Source organism: Zeugodacus cucurbitae, chromosome 3 (assembly GCF_028554725.1).
Source record: "Zeugodacus cucurbitae isolate PBARC_wt_2022May chromosome 3, idZeuCucr1.2, whole genome shotgun sequence".
NCBI lineage: Eukaryota > Metazoa > Arthropoda > Insecta > Diptera > Tephritidae > Zeugodacus > Zeugodacus cucurbitae.
Window position 1 is genome coordinate 24,285,826 of NC_071668.1, and position 22,409 is coordinate 24,308,234.

The following is a 22,409-nucleotide window of genomic DNA, read 5'->3' on the forward strand; positions in this document are numbered from 1 at the left end:
CAGTATATACGTTTCGCAATCACATGATTTTGTTTGTTTTGTTGTAACTATAGGAAGAACATTTGCACATGATCCCAGCGCCTTCTTAAGTCTGACTTCAGCATTTTCTTTATATTTAGTTACATCAGCAACGATTTTTGGTATATTTTGATCGTGAAAGTCTTTACATTTACTGGTAGTCTTATCACACATAGTTCCCACTTCCGTAATGGAATTCGGAAAGACCGTGCGGAAATCTTTACCTACTTTGTAAGCAGCTCTGCATTTCATATATTGTGTTCTACTATTGATACTTGGGTGAAAATTGTATGCCTGATTTGCCAAATCCAAAAGGCAAAGTGTGGAGTTGACACGATTGTAGTAATAAGTTGTTTTAGAATCGAGGTCAACCATGCTTCATAATACATAAATAAAACCAAATTAATAAGAGAACTTATTTAATTCTGTTGTTGTGGAATAAGAACAATAAAGGGAACTTGTTGAATTTTGAGTGGCTGGCTTCATAAAATTTGTTAATATTAGTGCTAAAAGTTGTCAGAGACCTCTGCCATATTAGTGTTTCTTGTATTGTTAATTAATTTCCTATATATATAGAAAAAAACCAAGTGAAAGTTTAAAAATCTTTATATTATGCAGTCGAAACAGTCGCTTTTGTCGTTGCAATAATTGAGTGTGACATAGAAACACTCATAAAGCTGAGCGCAATCCATTGTTTCAGGGAGTAAAAAGAATTGCTCAGACAAAAAAAATCAACTTCTCGACTGAACCGAGAGAGAGAGAAGATTTTTCTTATGTTAAATGACGACAATTTAACATAGTGAAGTGGATCGCAATACCGGTATAGATTTTAAAAAACCTAATTGCTTTAATGTCGCAAAGATTAATTCAAATTTTAAAACGCAACGGAAAGTGTATAGACTACTAACAATAAGTTGGGAGTTAAATCGCAATTTATTGCTTTAAAAACTTGGAAACGACAACGTGAATCGGGCTGATTATTTGACTTGTGTGCAACAGTAAACGATGATGCCTGATTTCTATTAATTTATCTCTGAACTCTGGTGTCCTCAAATAAATGACCAGAGCCCCCCTCGATAGCTATAACGATCTGATGCGATTTCAAATTATTTTGGGAAGAATACTTAGTGGTGAACTAATTTCGTCTATTTCAAAACTATGTATAACCTGAAATCGCGACTAGGTTATATAATAATATAATCATAAAGTATGACATATTATGAGTTCCTGTGTGCAAAAATTCGAACCGATGGGCAGAACCACTTGTCTCGGCATCCCGATTCTTCAGATATAACTCTAATTCTATCTCGTTTGGTTTTAGCTATTACAAACAACCATTGGTTGAACAAAACTGCTACATTCTGTGCAACATAAATTTTTCAAACCTCTGATTCAATTCTGATATTCTTTTAATATACTCTTATGTGACTCGAGTTTGTGTTGTTTGTGCTTTACATGGTATAAGAAAATTTGATTGTTGATGTTAATCACATTGCGAAGCATTAAAAATTTACTTACGAGTCGGGATTTTTTTCCGAAACATAATAAATATGTGATAAACCTATATATATAAGCCACGTAGATGTGATCATTTTAAATTTACAAAATTGATTCCTTTTCGGAAAACCCTCAACGTTTGGTCGTAACTCCTCTAGGAGCGACTTGTTCAAGGGACGGCATGTATCTTTGCAGACTTTCATTATATTTGTTCCATCTATATCAATCCACTTGGAAAATGGCACGATCATATTATGTTCTACCAGTAATGTATATAAATTCTGGTCGTTGGTACATTCTGTTAACATCACGTGATTGAAATTGTCTTCTCCAGCCGTGCTGTGGATAAATGAAATTTCTTGATAAGTTAAAGTTATTCATATATGTGAATGTGCATTAAACTTACTCTCCCTTTATATCACATAATCCATTATATTCAATAACCCCATAGAAGAAATGGTAAAATGTAACAAACGACATCAGTATTAAAAGCAGTGTGAGTATTATGAAAATACTGGAAAATGTTTGATATGAAAAATTGTGAAATTATTTTTTTAGAACATGTAAAAAAGTTCATTTAAAATTTATTGTGTGGAAACTTACAATAACAGTGCCTTAATCATAATATGGCCTTTCATACACAATGTGCACATTAAGAATAAGAAAAACACCACAAGAATCTGTAAATATAATGAACATTTTGTTGTATCCATTTTATTTAATTAAACCAAAATCTTTGTATTTGAATTTGTTACAATATTTTGTCATTTGAGTCATATTCACAATAGAAAAACTCGTCTGAAATCTACATATATAACAACACATGGTATCTTTAAAGAAAGACATACCACTTGCATTATGTATTCACATACTCTCATGCAACGAATTTAACTCGCTAACTTTGTAACATTCTAACATAACATAATTGATTATTTCCCAATAGTATGTACATATATATGTATTTGATTCGAAATACGAATTCTTATTGAATCTTTCTTGCCAAGTAAATTTTTGCACAAGGAAGCAGCGCTCAAAGATAGCGAGCAAAGAAATGACGAATCAAAGACAGCAACATATATTCACATAATTACAAATATTTGAATATAAATCTGCTGTCAATGATTATGTTTGACTAAATATGGTCACTTAATCTAATTAAGTACTTACCACAATCGCCATAATGCACACTATTTGACCAAATATGTATGGTGGCGCCATAACCGGATCTCTGCTCAGGGAGTTAGATTTAAACTTTCCTTCGATATAACTCTTCTGCCCTTGGGCATACGAAGCTTTTCAATAAACAAAAATGAATTTAGTTACATTTGATTTTTATAATAAAACAGTTAACAATTCAAATAGGAACATCTAAGGGCCGCATCGTAAATACTCTCGCAAATTATGAGAGGAGAGTTTTAAAAATATTTTTGCTCCATAAAGTCATATTGTAGAAATGATTTATTAGGTCAAGTTTTTTTGGTATAAAAACGGTTACAAATGTCGATGAGCCTCAGCAGAACTTTTCTTGGAATGGAAAAAGAAAAGCAAAATTTCCCGCAAATGTCGAGAATTCGGTTCAAAAAGTGACATTTTCAGTTGAGAATCAGTTTGGGATGCAAACAGATCTCTACAAATATTTTATTGGGTTAATGTTGACACAAATGTCAAAGATCGGGCCACCGATATCCGAATATACCGCACATTTTTCATAAATTTCCAAGCCTTTTATTTTTGCAAATTGTGATGGTATATGTATATTGTTAATATCCCGCTTCGAATACTAATCGACAAGGTCTCTATTATGCATATATATTTACCTAATGTAGTAAAGTATTTCCCAATTTGATCGCAGACACGTGGCCGTATTTGGTCCGACCGCGCCGTATTTTTATAATAATCCATCAAATATTTAATTGGGGCTGCAGAATGATAAAGTTGCCCCCACTATTCAGAAATAAATGTTAATATTAATTTAATGTTATGCTATGTACATTTCGTTACAAAACAAAAATAGTTAAGCTTGTACTTACTTTGTGTAATGAAAATATTTGATCATTATAGAGAGTAGATTTGGTTTTAGAAATAAGAACCTTTCCAGACGCCGTTGGTGCATAAAAGGCACTAAAATTTCGGGAAAACGTGCGAAATACTTTGAGAAAAAAATGATATGTAGGTTTATAAAAAATTGCTGTACACTTACAATCATCATACAGTAAAATATTTTGGAAAATTGGATTGACTGATGTTGTTCTGAAATTTTCGAACATTTGGCGGTAGGCTATTGAAAGTTTTCTCGCGTTTGTTGTTTCAGGATAAACATCTATCAGGGACGCTATAAATATGCACAACAACTTTAATTTAGTACAAAGAAGTAAGGAAGGGTTAAGTTCGGGTGTAACCGAACATTTTATACTCTCGCAATTTATTGCCATAGTTTTATTAAGATACAACACGATTTGACCCACTTATTAGACATGAAGTCCATTAGAATAATAAAAATCTGTATATGTAGTATATGAGTGCTGAGATAATTCCTGAACCGATTTAACTCATTTTCCCCACCAATGTGCACTATATTTAAGACTATACGCTCACTTAATTTGGGTAAGATATTTCACATATATATTGGGTATAAAACCCATCGTATTTAAAAAACCTACAATTAGGTTAGATAATTTAACCATTTTTGGTACAGAGACACACTATTAGAGCAAACAGATTTCCCCTGAATTACATTAAAATATCTGAGAGATATACTCTCAGTTGCTAAGAGAGTATAATAGTTTAGTTCACATAACGTCCGTTTGTAACACCTAAAACTTAACGAGTGAGATATGGGGTTATAAATATATACCAAAGTGATCAGGGTGACGAGTATATTTAAAATCTGTCCGTCCGTCTGTGCAAGCGATAACTTGAGTAAAAACAGATATGTTAGTGAAACTTGGTACACATATTCTTCCTATATACCAGAACTTTGAAGTCAATCTGAATCGCTTACGAACAAATCGCAGACGATCAGACAAATAGCATACATTTAAGAGAATGGTATAACCAGATAAAGATCGCATATTAAGTTTTTATACCACTTCAGTAACGCATTCACTAACCCTCCTGTAATGAATTCAATTGGATAACCTAGTTGCTAGTGCTTAGGTGTGGAAATTGTTTAGTAAATTGAACTTTGTGAGTGACGAATTGGTTTACTTAACTAATTATCTTTCTCACTAAATTCTAGATAGCACATAAATTTGAATAGAAATATTTCAGCAAAAAGGAAGTATGAAAAAAAACTATTACATTCGTTTTTTGCGTTAAAAATATTTATGATTTTGGATTTTGTTCATATATCAACTCACGAGATTTTCTGCATTCAAATAATGATGTATTTGTTAAGTCTCTAAAATTCTTTCCAAGGATTTCGTTGACATCTTTAATTATCCCGCCATCAGAAGTTCTTGATTCATTATTTGATTTATTATATAATTTATTTAGATGCAAAAGATTATTGAAAGTAATGAAAAGGAAGAGTCTATTGATGATGAAAATTATGAAAAAATGGAGAAATAAGTTATATAAAGGAATATTCCAAATTCTTCCAACACTTACGCTAGCAATATAAGCGACAGTAGAAGCAATGAAGTTAGTAATCTAGTACATAATTTTGGGTTCCTACATGGCTCTGATTTATATTTGTCTCTGTTGCAATACCACAACAAGAGTATAATCCTGAAAGTATATATATATATTAATTAGCATTATATTAATTAGCATAAGTATTATAGAATGAATTAGCATCATAAATATATTTACATACACTTGGACATATTCCTCTGATAGGAAGCGGTTATTATATTTAAATATTAAGTTTATTAAGGCTACTCTAGAAATTACATTTAAAAATGATTACTTACATCAGGAGAAAAGCAAAAACACATATAATAGCCAGCAATATAAGAATGTAGAATTGAGTAAATAACTTTGCGAAATGTTGTTTCTTCGTCTTTGGACCATAACCGTCTCCTTTCACGTATCCTGTGAAGTAGTTTTAGAAAATATATAGAGTAAAACTATTACATCGTTCACCGGCAAACCCTCTCTTTTTCAAGTAAACGGAATATAAAGAGTACTAATTGTTTGAGTATTTTGCAAACTCCTATCTGAGAAGAGTTGAATGGACTTGTTTTTTGACACATCTCTATATAAAATGATTTTAAGATCTACATACATATGTGAAAGCTGGAAGATGTAAGTTAAAGAGGGCTAGCCTATAAATCTTAGAGAAGTGTCAAAATCACCGAATATGGAAACGACCTCGGCTAAGTTTGTCGCCACAGATATACTCGTATAAATTGAATATCGCTGCACGATACTAAGTGATCACCCTTTAATAAAATATGACAAAATAATCGGACTGTCTCTTGGAAGACGATTTATTATAAAGTCTCAAGAGAAGAACTAGTAAAGCGATATAGTCAAATCCAACACTTAAAAGCTATAAAATCGTACCCGCTGGCAATTCCTTCGTGCCAAAAGTATTCAGAAATGATTGAGTCAATCCTTTAAATATTGGCTTCGATGAACAATTCTGGGTGTCCGAGGGCATGGCGATTGCAGTTTACATGATTCAGCTATAAATATGTGGAAGATGTCAATAAAGTTTGTAATATTATTACACATTTATCTCAAAATGTACGTTTTTGAAAAACTTCACTTATAGTTGTAATTGAAATAGAAACTTCATTATCTGTTTTATATAAACTTTTTCAATGCTTTTATAAAAGTTAGTTTAAAATATTTTATTTGGTAATAATCACAAAATATTCGAAAAAAATTCAGCACAAAAAATATTTTGAAAATTTTATTTGAATACAGTTAGATGTAATTTGTTTCAATGCTCACACATTTCACACATCAGTCGAATATTATGTCAGAAAGTAACATGTGTTTACATGCCTACAGAAGTGTATTTCTTATACCAGTATAATTAGTTACTTAAGCAAGCCTTTTTAAAGTTCACTTTGTTATTGAAATGGTATGGTCTCTAGATCTCTTTTCAATCTCGAAATTGTGGCCCTCTCTTATATATCGTGTATAATGTATAGTGAGAGTTCTCTCGGTCAATGTTAAAGCTGTACTAAAGAGTGCTTATTGTGGTATACGTTTTGGTGCCAACCATTGAAATCTCTCTACAATACATTTAACATTTTTAGCCTTTAATATTGAATGAATGGTAAATATGACAAAATATATAATTCTTTTATTAATTCAAAAACCATTTTTCACACATATAATGATTATAATTTCATTGCCAGTTTGCAACTAAAGTTCATTAGCTGTTTTTTTCTTTCCACCTGAAAATATAATTATAGTGTAAAACACTCAGCTGGATGTTGGGCCAAACTATATTTCCAGGAGATTGAGTCATAAATAAAGAAATATATTTCCGTTTTTCGAAGTTTGCCACCAAAATTAATATATTTGCCATCCAATTTCGAAAATACATAGACTTTTTGAATACAGAATTATTAATTAAAGTATGAAATACATTTTTGGTATGGTTATAATATTGCAATGTAAATATTTCGGGAAGAAATACTGAAATGAAAAAAAATATATATATTTCTGAATGAGAAGAAATATACATATAAATAAAAAAGATATATCCTGAATTTTCAATAATTGCGCCAGTATTTTTTACCTTTCATACTATAATTAATCATGACGTTTCCGGTAAGCTAAATTTCGAAATTCGAAGGCGTATATTTCGATTATGGAGGCTGTATTTATAACTCAATAACCCGAAAATGATTAATTTGGTTCGATTTCGCCTTATAGTATTATGATATTATTAAATACTAAATAATATTTATTCATGGACTTACGTAATGCGACATGTGATGCACTTCGGAATTAGTTGAATGCTTTTAGATTAATTCATTTTTTTAACTTCATATCTAACCCGCGAATCATCTAGTATTGAGTTTATTACATGCTTTGGTAGAGCTATAGATGGCAACATTATTGAATGCACAGACTCACTACCCATTCTACTATCGCTTTCACTATATTCGATTCCACGGTCCCTTCTGTAAAATTTGTTTTTTTGATTATATGTAATTATGTAGATAGTAGATATGTGATATATCGAGACGAGTGTGAGTATATATAGGCTCTTAAGAGCCCCATACATAAACACATAAGGAGTTTATTATTACCTTGACATCAAACGATCCTCCTCACTACATTTGACGAATAGACACAATAAGCAAGGCAAAAGCAGGAGAGCCAAAAGTGTGCCCAACAAGAATATAAGACTACCAACCCAGACACCATTCTACAGATATATATGTATGTATATATGGTAAAACTAGAATTATTGGAGAAGTATCATTCCTACCAATATGTATATGTCACAGCCACAATATTTCTCCTGCTTTCTCTTTGAAGAGCTCAGCATATCATCACAGGTTCCAAGTTGAAGCTTAAGCTGGTCCTCAGATTTTGTTTTAAAATTAGTTATGTTCTGAACGATGTCATTCAGTTCTCTTTTATAGGCCGCACAAGAGTCAATGGTTTTCTGACACATACCACTAACTTCTTTTATGGCCGGATGCAATGATTGGACATATTGTTTCCCAAGTTTATAACCAACAGTGCACTGTTTATACTTTAGTTGAGTCTCTCGTGGTAACATTTGCATGCCTCGTTTTCCCAGATCCAAAAGACAGAGTGTTCTATTAATTCGACGACCATAATAAGTGCGGATTGGGAAGTAGTCAGCCATTCTATACATTGATGAAATAATAATGACAAAACATGAAAATATATTATATTTTATTAAAATATAAAAAAGTGAGGAAGAGCTTAGTTCGGGTACGAATATGTATTATATAGTATTCTATTACAATTATCGTATTTTTGAAATTATAATTCGGAATTCTCATATATTCATGTATAAGGGAAGTCATGACCCGATTTTAACCTATTCTGGTACAGAGACACACTATTAAAAGAAAAATATTTCCTCTGAATTAAATTAAGATAACTGAGAGATTTACCGAAATTAAGAACGGGTGCAACTGATCACTTTATACTCTCGCAGTAACTTTTTTAATTTTATACACAATTTTAACCATATATTCGGCATAAAGTCCTCTGCTGTGTTTCTCCGTACTTAATTTTATAGCTTTATTTATGGCATAGTTAGAAAATTTTATTTGTTTTCGGTTAATGCCTACGGTGTCAGTGAACATGTATACCAAGTTTTGTATATCTCAATTTTTACTCAAGTTATAACTCCCTTGAACGGACAGACAGATGGACATCCGGATTTCAACTCTACTCGTATGTACATATATAACTCCATTTGATATGGTTTAGGTGTTACAAATAAAATGTATGTGCACAAAACTCTAAACATGATATCCAGAATTTATCGGTGCCAACGTATAGTTGAATGAACGGGTAGTCCCAATCCATCTTATACTTATAACTTTTAATTTCTTCATTACAAATATCGAGAAAATTCGTTTTATTTGGGAAGAGTATCTAAAATTCGATTATCTTTCTTTCTTACTCTGACGTATAATTTTCACGGGTGATAATGATGTTGTCTAGCCACGATTTATCTATTCCTTTATATCGACAAAAATTTTCGTTTGGATATTCCTTAATGTGTTTATACCAACTATCTAATAACTGTCGTTCCATAGGGGTGCAAGTGTCTAAGCAATCGTCATTAATTTTAGTTTCATCGATCGTATTCCAATCAGATAAACCGTTTATCCAACGATTTTCTGCAAATAATGTGTACACATTCTGATTATTCGTGCATTCCTTAAGCATTATGCGTCTGAAACTTTCCACTTTTGGTTTCCTGTAAAGAAGATAATTTGGTACTATATACAAATAAAATTTGGTACTGCGGGCTCAGATACCTTGTATTATATTTACACAATCCATTATATTCAATAACTCCATAGAAGAAGTGGTAAAATTTGACGAAAGCCATGAGAATGAAAGCCAATGTGAGCATTATGTAGATACTGAAAGAGTCAGATGTCGAAAGTGAATTAACAATGACAAAAGTTATATTTGTGGGTTAGTGGTAAAGCTTACAATATGAGAGGTTTGATCATAGCTTTAAATTTCAAACACAAACTGCATAATAGAAGTATTAGAAAAATGGCAAGAATCTGTAAATATATTAATATTTTAAAAATACATTTCAGTTGGGTAGGTTTTCAAACATGGTTTTAGATATGTATATTGCAAAAATTGTCCCAGTTTGAAAGTCGCATTAAAGACACTTACCACAATGGCTATAATACATATAATGTATCCAAACTTGTATGGAGCCTTATGATCCGTAGTTGTCTTCTGAAATAACGTTTTGAACTTTCTCTTAATAAAATCCCTTTGCTGTTTGACGCTCACCGCTTTTAAGTATACAAATTTGCATTTGTTCAGTATTAATTTCGAATAATGATTGTGTTGAAATTCGATTCGATCAGATTTCTAATGCTTTTATTTTTTTAATAATTTGTTCTATATTTATTTAAAAATTGGCGGTGCTTATTGCTTTCTATATTTTGCACTACAGTACAAATATTTCCATTCTGATTGCAATTTTGAAAAATCTTGCACGAATCGATATATAGAACAACTGTGTTTCAAACCTTAAAGTGTATTGCTTAACTGTGGGAATGACTAAGTGATGGGATATAGGTAAGTGATTAAGCCTTATACTCACTTGAGGGTTTGACACAGTTGTTATTTCTTATATTAACATACGTACATATTTCATCAAAATAATCCTCTATATGCATACAAACGCGTCGCATCCTAAGGGACGATTCCGCAGTTATGGCGTAGTAAGGCATCAGTTTTGTAATCGACAATGAAGAATTATATAAGACCCCCCACTGTTTCGAATAAAATAAATAAAATATCAGATTCGATGATGAAATTTCTACTAACAGAAAGTGGAGTAGACCTAGAAATATTAAAAATCATTCGGCTATAAACTATTAGACAAGTGATAGTCTAAGAATATGAATTCAGTAAAAAAACCACACCCTGCTTATAGGGAGTCTTCAGAGAATATTGAGAGAGTTCATAGCTCTAAAATAATATAATGTATATTCTGGTTGCAGAGACACAATTTTTGAAATCAATAAATTTTACAGGATCCAAATCATTCAATTTCAGAAACATACAATGCTGTCTGCAATTATTCTTCGAAGAACTCCAGGACAATCTCTCGTACCGTATCGAACAAAATGATTCAAGGTGAAAAAGTGAAATTTTTATCACCCCTCTTATATGATCTATACTTGTTATTACGGGGATTAATTAATGAAACAGGATTTGGTGTAGTTAATTTGGTTGTAAGTACTTACGTCGTTTAATGTATATAAATAGTTGTCATAACGAGAGGCATTACTTTGGATAACTCTCTTTTTCCCACTTTGCGAAATCGCACTCATATAAGCACTAAAATTTCGTGAAAACATTCGGTATACTAGGAAAGACAGCATTAAGTAATTATAATTATTAAGAATTTTAAGTAAAATGGAATTTATGGAACATGTACCATCATCATGCAGCAAAGTATTGTTAAAAGTCGGTATGATGTGTTTGTCGATGTATTTGGTGAAATTCTTGAAATTAACTTTTGATATCTTCCGCACTTTGGTTGTGGCAGGGTAAAGATCCTTTAATGAATCTAAAAATGTATACACAATTATCGATAAATGCCATTATAGAAATGTCGAGTTGATTGACTAAAAATGTTATAGTTAAAACATCTAATATTTTCGACTTACCGGAATTCCTGCAACTAGAAATTGCATTTTTTTTTAATTTTTCAAAATCTTTACCAAGTGTTTTGGAAACAACTTCGCCGATCTTATCTACTTTATTTTCCTTCACATCTTCGGATTTTGTATATTCTATTTTCTTCAGATCTGAAATATTTCTGAAGACAATATAGAGTCCGAACCTATTGATGAGCATGAAATAAAGAAGAAGAATAAGAAAATTAATTTATAAATAGGTACCATATACATATGTCAATTAATAAGTGAAATCGGCAAATTGATGATTAGTTTGCGGAAATTAAAGAAGCGAGTAAAGTACTTCTCTGATGGTCAATTAATATTATTTAGAAAAATGGCTATATCTGTTAAACATTTTTTTTAATGAAAACATCGATTTCCTATTTTGACACTGAATGCGCTGAGAATTGCCAAAAAGGAAATATATGTATACACAGTTTTGTAATGTTTTTTTTCATATTTATGGTAATTAATAAGTATTTTTGTTATTTATAAGAAATAAATGTGACTTTCATTCTAAAAGAAACAATATTAAATCGGAGTATTTGAGAAAAAGCTTGGTATTTGCAAACGCATACTTTATTATGCATTTGATCCTGCTCTTTATACCCTTATAAAAGTTTTACACAGACCGAAAGTTAATGCATAATATGTTTCCTTAATAATTTTATAAAAAAATGATATTATAGTTGTTTATATCTATGTTTGTTCATGTTTAGATAACTATATTCTGTACTTCCAGATACTCATTTAATTGAGTACAAATTCGTTAGTTGACCAGGGTAAGGTAAGGTAAAGACATGTTTGAAATACTTAGGCAAAAGAAATAATATTAGTTAACGATTTGATTGTACTTACGCTGACAATAACAGCGAAAGCAGCAACAGTGTGGTAATAAACAATGTCCAGAATTTTATTTTGCTGCATGACTCTGATTCATAATTGCGTCTTTTGCAGTACCATAGTATGAAAAGAATCCTAGAAATAACACCAAAGGAAGTGATAAGCGAGGGTGTAACGGAACGTTTTATACTCTCGCAATTTATTTATTTAACTTAATTAAGATGTCACACAATTTGACTCGCCTTGGTTGCCATAAAGTCCACTAGAATTAATTACTAGGAATTACTAATTCCTGAACCCATTTCACTCATTCTCCCCACCAAACCACACTATAACCTTGATTATAGGGCACTTCGTTTTGCTAAAATATACATATTAACCGATATATACGGTATAAAAACTACCAAATGTTTGAAAACTCGAATATTAAGTATATAAGAGCTAGGGAAAATTATGACCCGATTTCGCCCATTTTAGAAGAAAAATATTCCCTCCGATTTTGTGAGAGATTTACCGGTATTTTCGGTAAAAAAATATTCACTGGCTTTGAGGTCTTCAAGTTCAATATCTTTGAAAATGTAAGGTCCGATCTTGACAATGTTTAAATATGTGATTCCGCACCTCAAATGAGTGTTTGTGTAAAGTTTTGTTTCGGTTTCTTTATTGGTACTTGATGTACATATTTATTGTAAAGTGAACCAATCATTCAAAATGTGTCATATGGGGGGTACGTATAGTCTTTTCAATTGCCTATACCGTTCAAAGTAGCACCTGCTGACAAAGCGATTCTGTTTTTTGTTTAAAAGCTGATACTATTGGTGTTGTTCATGCTGGTTCCAAGATAGACGAGATAATCTGCAATTTTAAAGTAATGACTGTCAACACTGACGTGGATTGGGCAGAGCACACTGAGGTTCCAATCGTCGGGCATGCCTTGGTCCGATAGTGTTCTGCAAAGAAGCTGTTTGTCAGTTTTTCGCCGCAGTATTTGAATAGGCCGGCATTTCATCGGCCTCCCTGCTCTGTTATACTTTAAGTGGATAATTGTCATTTCAATTTCGGCGAATTTAGGACAATGGAACATTTGTTCCATCATCATCGATTTTGGAATTTGGTTCGACATCTTTTGGTGTGGCACTTTCACTGCTATTCAGTAGGTTGGAGAAAAGTTCCCTTCATAAACCCAGTATGCCCTGAATATCAGTGACTAGATTATCTCATTGGTCCCTACATGACAATGCTCCGGTCGTAAAACCTTCTGTAAATCGCCACAGATTTTCATAAAACTGTTCGTTTTTAAAGCTCTTCATACTCTCACATTTCGTACTCGTTATGTTTATGTTTATGTCTGCAAGTGTGTCTCGTTTCCCTCTTCAGCTTTCGATATCTATTCCACCGCGTAAATGCTGTGCTCAATTGGAATTTTGCGAGGTAGGCAGTCTGCTGTAGGCAGTCTGGTAGCAGCGGTGCGCAGAAAGTTTGAGATGCCGTTTCACAGCTACCTCATATCGAAATGTTGATGAGTAATCTCAGCGCGCAGAGGTGAAGTCGAGTAGACTTTTCGACGTCGAAACTTCTTTGAGTTCATTTGTGTGTTTGGAAATGGACGTGGTTATTAACTGTTATCACCCATTTCCATTATGACTTAGGTAGTTCATATGTACATATATAGATGGTATTTGTAACAACAATATAAAACTAAAAACTGGCTATATTTTAAACCCCTTACTATGCAAATGATTATTGCTGTCGAATTAAGAACTCTCAATTATCATAAACTCATTCATATAACAGTATTCACAAATATTCACTCACTACTTACATCATTATCAATACTAAAACACATAAAACAGCAAGTACGATAAGTATGTAGAACACTCTAAATAATTTGGCGAAATCTTGTCTATTTGTTTTTGGGCCATAGTTGTCACCCTCCACATATCCTGGAAAAATAAAAAGAAATTATTTAATTTACAATAAAAGTATTATGAATAAATTTGGGAGGAAACGAAGTTTAGATCAGATCAGCTGAAAGACCCAATTATTATTCTAATGATTAGAAAGTCTTAATACTGCTAAACATTATAATATGATGTTATCGCCGAACCATACGGTGGTATGATGACATCATATCTCAGCCATTAAAGTTTCTGCGTAAATACTCTTCGACGAATAGTTTGGATAATAGTTATCCCTTACTTAGAAGTTTATACGAGTCGAGTGGAAAACTGCTTGATTGTCTGTTGCGATTGCAACTTTTCGACGTGGAAACTTCCCTTACTTAGAAGTTTTGCACTCAACGTTATATATAGGCCCAAAAGTTGGCAAACAGAGACACCGCAAATTAATTCAGTCCCACTCTTCTGAATCACCCGAACCACACAAGAACTGGCGCTGCTTACCGGCTGGTATAGTGTTGGTACCGAATGTGTTCAAAAATAATTCCGTAATTTCTTTGAATAATGGTTCTGGTGAACAATTTGTGGTATATGAGTTCATCCTTCTCAGTTCAGTTGCCAATTGAAAAATAATTTCCAAAAAAATATATAAAATATTCTTTCAATATAATAAAAGAAAATTTGTTATTTCTCTCAGTCTGTATATAATACGTCATTCTGTTGATTCGAATTGCAATGTAAACTGGTGTGTAAAATACAGAAAGCTTACTATTCATACTTTTTCTTTAAAATTCTGTTTGAAATTGAACTGTTTTCATACTCTCGCAACAAAGTTGCTAAAGAGAGTTTTATAGTTTTGTTCACATAACGGTTGTTGTGAAACCTAAATATATAAATTAATCACTAGTGAAGACATCGGAACAGAACTTTGCATAAACACTGTATACTGCGATGCCACACTACAAATGCAGTATGTTCATTACTGCCTACTTTATATCATGTAAAGTAAACGATTCATATCGACTTCAAAGTTCTGGTATATAGGAAGAAAGCGTGGGTGTGAACTGATTTGGCCTATTTTCACAACAGATCATTGGAATGCAAAGAAAATATCACAAACCAAATTTCATTGATATTGGTCGAGTAGTTTCGGAGATATGATTTTTGACGCATAAGTGGACGCCCATTTAACATTGTGTATACCAATTTGAATGCAGCCCTTCTTTACCATCTTTATAATGAAATTTCTGGTGTTTTTCCTTACTTAATTTAAGCATTTTTAGTAGTTTTCAACATAACCTTTGTATAAAAGGTTGGTGTGGTTATAATCCGATTTCTTCTATTTTTGAATTATATTTATAAGGAAGTACCTAATAGAAAAAACTCTAGAGAGTTTGATTGATATAGCTCTAGTAGTTTACGAGATATGTACAAAAAACTTAAAAGGGGGTGGGGTCACGCCCACTTCCCCAAAAAAGTTACATCCAAGTATCACCCTTCATAGTACAATCCTTTGTACCAAATTGTACTTTCATATCTTTATTTATGGCTTAGTTATGGCACTTTATGTGTATGCTGTTTTCGCCATTTTGTGGGCGTAGCAGTGGTCCGATTTTGCCCATCTTTGAAAACAACTTTACTATGGTGCCAAGAAACACGTTTACCAAGTTTCATCAAATTAAGTTATCTAATTTTTATTCAATTTACAGCTTGCACAGACGGACGGACGGACCGACGGACGGACAGACAGACACCCGGATTTGAACTCCACGCTTCATTTTGGTATATATAACCCTATACCTAACTCGTTTAGTTTTGGGTGTTACAAACAACCTTTATGTGAAGAAAACTATTATACTCTTTTAGCAACTATGTTGCGAGTGTATAAAGAATATATTTTTTTGAATGAGAAGAAACAAAAAAGTTATACTCTGAATTTTCCAAAATTGCGTCATTATATTGTAACTTTCATACTATAATTAATAATGTCGTTTTCAGTAAAGTAAATTTCGAAATTCGAAAGCGAAAATTTCGATTAGGGAGGCTTTACTTATAACTCAATAACCAATTCTCAATAATAACTCAATAAAAAGATTAATTTGGTTCAATTAAATACTACATAAAATTTATTCATGGACTTACGTCATGCGACATGTGATGTATTTCGGGATTGGTTGAATGCTTTCAAATTAATTAATTTTTTTTACTTTGTATCTAACCCGCGGATCATCCCGTATTGAGTTTATTACATGCTTTGGTAGAGTTATAGCTGGCAATAGTATTGAATAAGCAGAGTCTCTACTCAAACTATCATCACCTTCTCTATCTCTGACTTCACGGCTCGTGCTGTAAAATTAATTTTTTGTTGATTATTTGTGATTATGTAGATATTAGATATGCGATATACTATAGAGACGAGAGTGAGTGTATATAAAGAACTGAAATAGTTTTTGTGAATCTACAATTTTATCTCTGCATTATAAAAATCCGAATGATCGCATATATTAAGAGCTCCATACATAAACACATATACAGTTTATTATTACCTTGACAGCAAACGATCCTTCCCGCTACATTTGACGAATAGACACAACAAGCAAGGCAAAAGCAGGAGAGCCAAAAGTGTGCCCAACAAGAATATAAGACTCCCAACCCAGACACCATTCTACAAATATATATGTATATATGGTAAAACTATAATTATTGGAGAAGTGATGTTTTGGTATTGACAAAAGAAATACCGTTATATAGGGGTAATTTTTAAATGGTTATTACACAAATTGATCTTACCAATGTGTATATGTCACAATTACAATATTTCTCCTGCTTTATCCTTGAAGTTCTAAACATATCATCACAGGTTCCAAACTGAAGCTTAAGCTGGTCCTCAGATTTTATTTTAAAATCAGTTATGTTCTGAACGAGGTCGTTGAGTTCTCTAATATATGCCGAACAAGAGTCGATAGTTGTTTGACACATATCATTAACTTCATCAAGAGCCGTTCGGAATGTTTCGGCAAATTCTGTTCCAATATCAAAAGCTATAATGCAATTTTTATATATTTTTTTAGTGAATGGCGTGTCCATTTGTTTTGCCAGATCCAAAACACAGGAGGTTTTACGAATTCGGTCCGAATAATAAGTTTCGGTTGATGGGAAGTCAGTCATGCTTTACATTGAAAAAATATAATGGCAAAACAGTGAAAATGTATTTGGTCTGCACATACATATACATATATAATTATTTTCTTCTTTTTATGCAAAGTTGTTAAGTTTTAACTTGTTCACCCCTGAACTAATGAATCTACTACCGAATTTGATGGAATTTATCAGTTCGATCTAACATGGGAGATAAAAATTTGAGAGATGAAAACCTCAAATCTTATACGCAATGCTCGACCGGCTGAACATCCGTTTTCCTATTTCTAAAAATACAGAAAACTTTAAAGAGTCACAAGAGAAATCGCTGAAAGAGCTAACGGCTATCTGAAAAAGTGAGTTTGGGAAGTGTTTCGACATTTGGAAGAAGCGCTGGCATCAGTGCATAATTTCGAATAGAATAGACAGGACAGACAGACAGACAGATTTCCGGATTAAAACTATACTCTTCACCCTTAGTGCATATATAACTCTCTTTAGTGCTAACTCAAATAATAATATATAACTATAACTCAATACCTAACTCGTTTAGTTTAATATGAACAAAATTCTTAAACACGTAAATATCTGTCTGAATAACCACGATATCCAGAATTTACCGATGTCAACCCGAATGCACGGGTTAGTCTTAAACCAGTTTATACTTATCAGAAGACAAATTTCTAATTTCTGTAGTCTCAGTCTTCGTTATAAATCTCGAGAAAATACAATTTAATTTGGGAGAGTATCTAAAATTCGATTATTTGTCTTTCTTACGTTTTCGCATATTCCTTATGCTTGCTTTCGATGTTTTTTAGCCACTTTTTATCTATTCCTTTATATTGACAAAAACATTCCTTTGGATATTCCCTAACCGACTCATCCAATTTAAATAAGAATAGTCGTTCCAATGGGGTACAAGTGTCTATGCAATCGTCATAAATTTCAGAATCATCGATCGTATTCCATTCAGATAAACCGTTTATCCAATGATTTTCTGCCAATAATGTATACACATTCTGATTACTCGTGCATGCCTGAAGCATCCTACGTCTGAAACTATCCACATTTGCTTTTCTGTAAAGAAACAAACAAATATAGATAATTTGGTACTTTACACAAATAAAATTATGATAAATCGGTATTGGGTAGTGCGGTCTCAGATACCTTGCATTATATTCACACAATCCATTATATTCAATAACTCCATAGAAGAAATGGTAAAATGTGTTGAAAGCCATGAGAATGAAAACCAACGTGAGCATTATGTAGATACTGAAAGCGTCAGATGTCAAAAAGATAGAGCAATGCCAAAAATTATATTTGTGGGTTAGTGGTGAAGCTTACAATATGAGAGGTTTGACCATAGTTTTAAATTTCAAACACAAACTGCACAATAGAAAAAGAAGAAGAATGGCAAGAACCTGTAAATGGATGAATATTTTTATGTATGGATGAATATTTTAACTTCGGCTGTACCGAAGCTAATATACCCTTCACAGGTGATTTCTTTTAGTAACTATGTGTTTAAGCAAATCTGAAAACCTAAGAAAAAGTAAGTAAAAAAAAGAAAAGTTTTCCATACAAGTCATTGATTGCGATCGTTCAGTTTGTATGGCAGCTATATGCTATAGTGAACCGATCTGAATAATTTTTTCGGAGATTAAATGAATGAACAATAATTCACACCAAATTTCGAGAAGATATGTAGAAAAATGCTGATGTTTTCAATACAAGCCCTTGATTCCGATCGTTCAGTTTGTATGGCAGCTATATGATATAGTGGTCCGATATCGGCAGTTCCGACAAATGAGCAGCTTCTTGAAGAGAAAATAACATCTGCAAAATTTCAAAACGATATCTTAAAAACTGAAGGACTAGTTCGTATATATACAGACAGACGGACATGGCTAAATCAACTCAGTTCAACATACTGATCATTTATATATATACTTTATAGGGCCTCCGACGCTTCCTTCTGGATGTTACAAACTTCGTGACAACCTTAATATACCCTGTTCAGGGTATAAAAATAAATATCTTTCACTTAGGAAGGTGTTTAAACTTGGTTGTAGATATATTGTACAAATTGTACCAGTTTGAAAGTCACATTAAAGACACTTACCACCATGGCTATAATACATATAATGTATCCAAACTTGTATGGAGCCTTATGATCTCTAGTTGTCGTCTCAAATATCGATTCAAACTTTTCGTTAATAAAATTTCTTTGTTGGTTAACGCTCACCGCTTTTGAGTATACAAATTTGCATTTGTTCAGTATTAATTTCGAATAATGATTTTATTGAATTTCGATTCGATCAGATTTCTAAATACTTTTATTTTGTCTCTAAAAGTATTTTATCCTAGGGGTATTCGTTTAAATGTGTAAAAGCCTCGTAAAAAGTATAAGTTTACCATTACGTAAATGACTTGTGTATGAAAATTCATTTACGCACATCGGATAGGTTTATGTAGCGCTCCGTCGCTAACACCAAACAAACTTGCGATTTTCGAAAATGAAATTCTGATATTGAAAAGGAGGAAAAGGTAAAACTCTTGAATGTACTATCCACTACACTTTTAGAAGACAATCTGGTCAAGATACTTACAAGCGGTAAATGGTTCTGCAGTTGTAAATGAATTAACAAAGCGAATCCCTAATGATGAACATACACCCTCTAATCATTTTGTTTATTTGAAATTCTTTATGACAAAAGAATACATACAGGGGCTATTCGTTCCAATCGCTTTGCAAATCCCGCCTGACTCAATATTAACGAACAAATATGCGAATCAAAAAATGGACTATTCGTTGTATACACTTCATAGATCTAACACTAACTGCATCATGGATGGAATCTCACGGGCCTATCACAGTATGTAGGAATGAATATATGCATTGTAGTATATGTTAATACTACATTTTAGCATAAACTAATGAATTATAAAAAAAAATACGTTAAGGTGCATATTTTATAATAAAATTACTTTCAAATAACGAAAATATTTAGTATCATAGTTAAGTGAATACTAATTAGGGACATCGCTTAACTTCGACATAAGTAAAAAGGTTTACTGAAAATATGATTGCAAATGTATATTTAGTGATGCCAAATAAGTACCCATAAATTTTCAGATTTTTATCTTAAGTGGTTGATTTTCGGGTTCGAGAGGGTTAATTTCGCGTTATTTTCTATATTAGTTATCTGGGTATGATATGAATTTAGTATCGAACACTAAAAAAAAATGCAATTAGATTACTGTAATTTTTTCTAAATAACTTAAATTTTTGTAAGGATTGTTCCAAAAAAATTAAGAAATTTCACTTTTTCGCTTACTCTCGGCATTTTAAATTTATGATTTTGACAACTAAACAGCTGTTAGATAAACAGTTTTTACAGATATACTTGTATATGTGCGTTCGTGTAATACAGTGCGTAAATGAATAAATATGTGAGTTGGTAAACATACTCGCATAAACGAATACCACTACTAAATTTAAACATTAGGGGTGCAATTTCTTCACTACACTGCACTTTACAGATTACAGTAAAAATATTTAAATTTTTATTCCAATTTTGAAAAATCTTGAACGAATCGATATATAGAACAACTGTGTTTCAAACCTTAAAGTGTATTGCTTAACTGTGGGTTTGACACAGTGCTTATTTCATACATTTCCATACGTACATATTTCATCAAAATAATCCACAATATGCATACAAACGCGTATCCTCCTAAGATCCGATTTCGCAGTTATGTCGTAGTAAGACATCAGTTTTGTAATCGTCATTGAAGTATTATGTAAGACCCACCACTGTGTCGAAAAAAATTTAAAATAAATTTCTACTAATATAATGTATAATAGATCTAAAATTAAAAATCAAAATGGTATGTCGTTGTAAACCTTGATCTATTTCCAAGCGAACAATCCTAGTTTGAAGACTGGACATATGACAGAGAAATGGGAAAAGGACTGATGAATCGCAATAGTCAAAAGTATTTACACACTGCGATTTAACCTTTATTCTTGGATTTGGTTTAAGCAAGATTAGTGATTGGACTACTGCTAGTCATCATCTTTTGACTACTTTGACTTTAGGCTCTGAGGCGCTCGTGTCCAATTACTGGGGACCTGAAAAGTTATATTTCGATTTCGGAGATTTTTATACGGGCTTTGGTACACTAGAAATACGGTATTTGTGCAAAGTTTTGCTCCGATATTTTCACTGGTGCGTAACTTATATATTGAAAAGTGAACGAATCAGTTGGACATCAGATTTGTGGTATATGGGAAGTAAACGTGGCTGTCTATGGATTTCACCTATTTTCAAACAATAGAATTGGGATGCTAAGGAAATGGTTAGAACCGAATTTCATAGAATACGAAAGCATCCTTCGTATGGTGCCACGGAACATGTTTACCAAGTTTCATGAAGATATCTCAATTTTTACACAATATCTCTTCCACGGACGGACGACTTATTTGAAGTCTTCAGAGAAAATAAGGATAGTGAAGAGATCTGCAATCAAAGACACAATGTTTGAAATGAATAAATTATCCAGGATCCAAATCATTCAATTTCAGACAATAAACAATGCTATCTACTATTGTTTTTGGAAGAACTCATGGAGAATTCGACAGCGTAGCGAATATAATAATTCAAGGTTAAAAAGTGAAGTTTTTGACAGATCACCCTTTTAACATAATTTGGTGTAATTAATTTGGTTGCAAGGACTTACGTCACTTAGTGCAAATATATAGTCATCAAAAAGAGTGATATTATTATCGAGGATAATTTTTCGTCCTTCCTCTTCCACGCTCATATAAGCACTGAAATTTCGTGCAAACATTCGGTATACTAGGGAAGACAGAAGAATTAAAATAATTATAAATGTAATGCATATCAGGTAAAGTGTAATTTTTATAACATGTACCATCTTCATGCCGTAACATGTAGGCAAAAGACGTAATGATGTGGTCGTCGATGTAGTTGCTGAACTTCTTGTATTTTTCGGATGATATTTTCCGCAATTTGGTTGTGGCAGGGTAAAGATCCTTTAGGGAATCTAAAAATGTATACACAATAATCCATAAATGCCGTTATGGAAATGTTCAATTGATTGGCTAAAAATTGTATAGTTAAAAGATTTAATATTTTCGACGTAC

At 32.3% G+C, this 22,409-nt stretch overlaps 1 protein-coding gene across 12 annotated transcripts in view; it reads right to left on the reverse strand.

Annotated features, from left to right (window-relative positions):
• Positions 1-22,409, reverse strand: part of LOC105214793 (uncharacterized) — a 30,902-nt gene that overhangs the window by 2,172 nt on the left and 6,321 nt on the right. For 3 of the 12 annotated variants that reach the window (XM_054226739.1, XM_054226736.1, XM_054226732.1), the window contains 11 exons: positions 22,178-22,309; positions 21,983-22,101; positions 20,930-21,056; positions 19,362-19,486; positions 18,584-18,660; positions 18,404-18,511; positions 18,014-18,313; positions 16,889-17,267; positions 16,645-16,763; positions 16,241-16,444; positions 14,019-14,143 (listed from right to left, as the gene is read on the reverse strand). In XM_054226739.1, the coding sequence (XP_054082714.1) occupies positions 16,288-16,444; positions 16,645-16,763; positions 16,889-17,267; positions 18,014-18,313; positions 18,404-18,511; positions 18,584-18,660; positions 19,362-19,486; positions 20,930-21,056; positions 21,983-22,101; positions 22,178-22,309 (1,643 nt within the window). In that variant the 3' untranslated portion in view covers positions 14,019-14,143; positions 16,241-16,287. The other 9 variants (XM_054226734.1, XM_054226737.1, XM_054226733.1 and 6 more) reach the window with 9 other exon arrangements.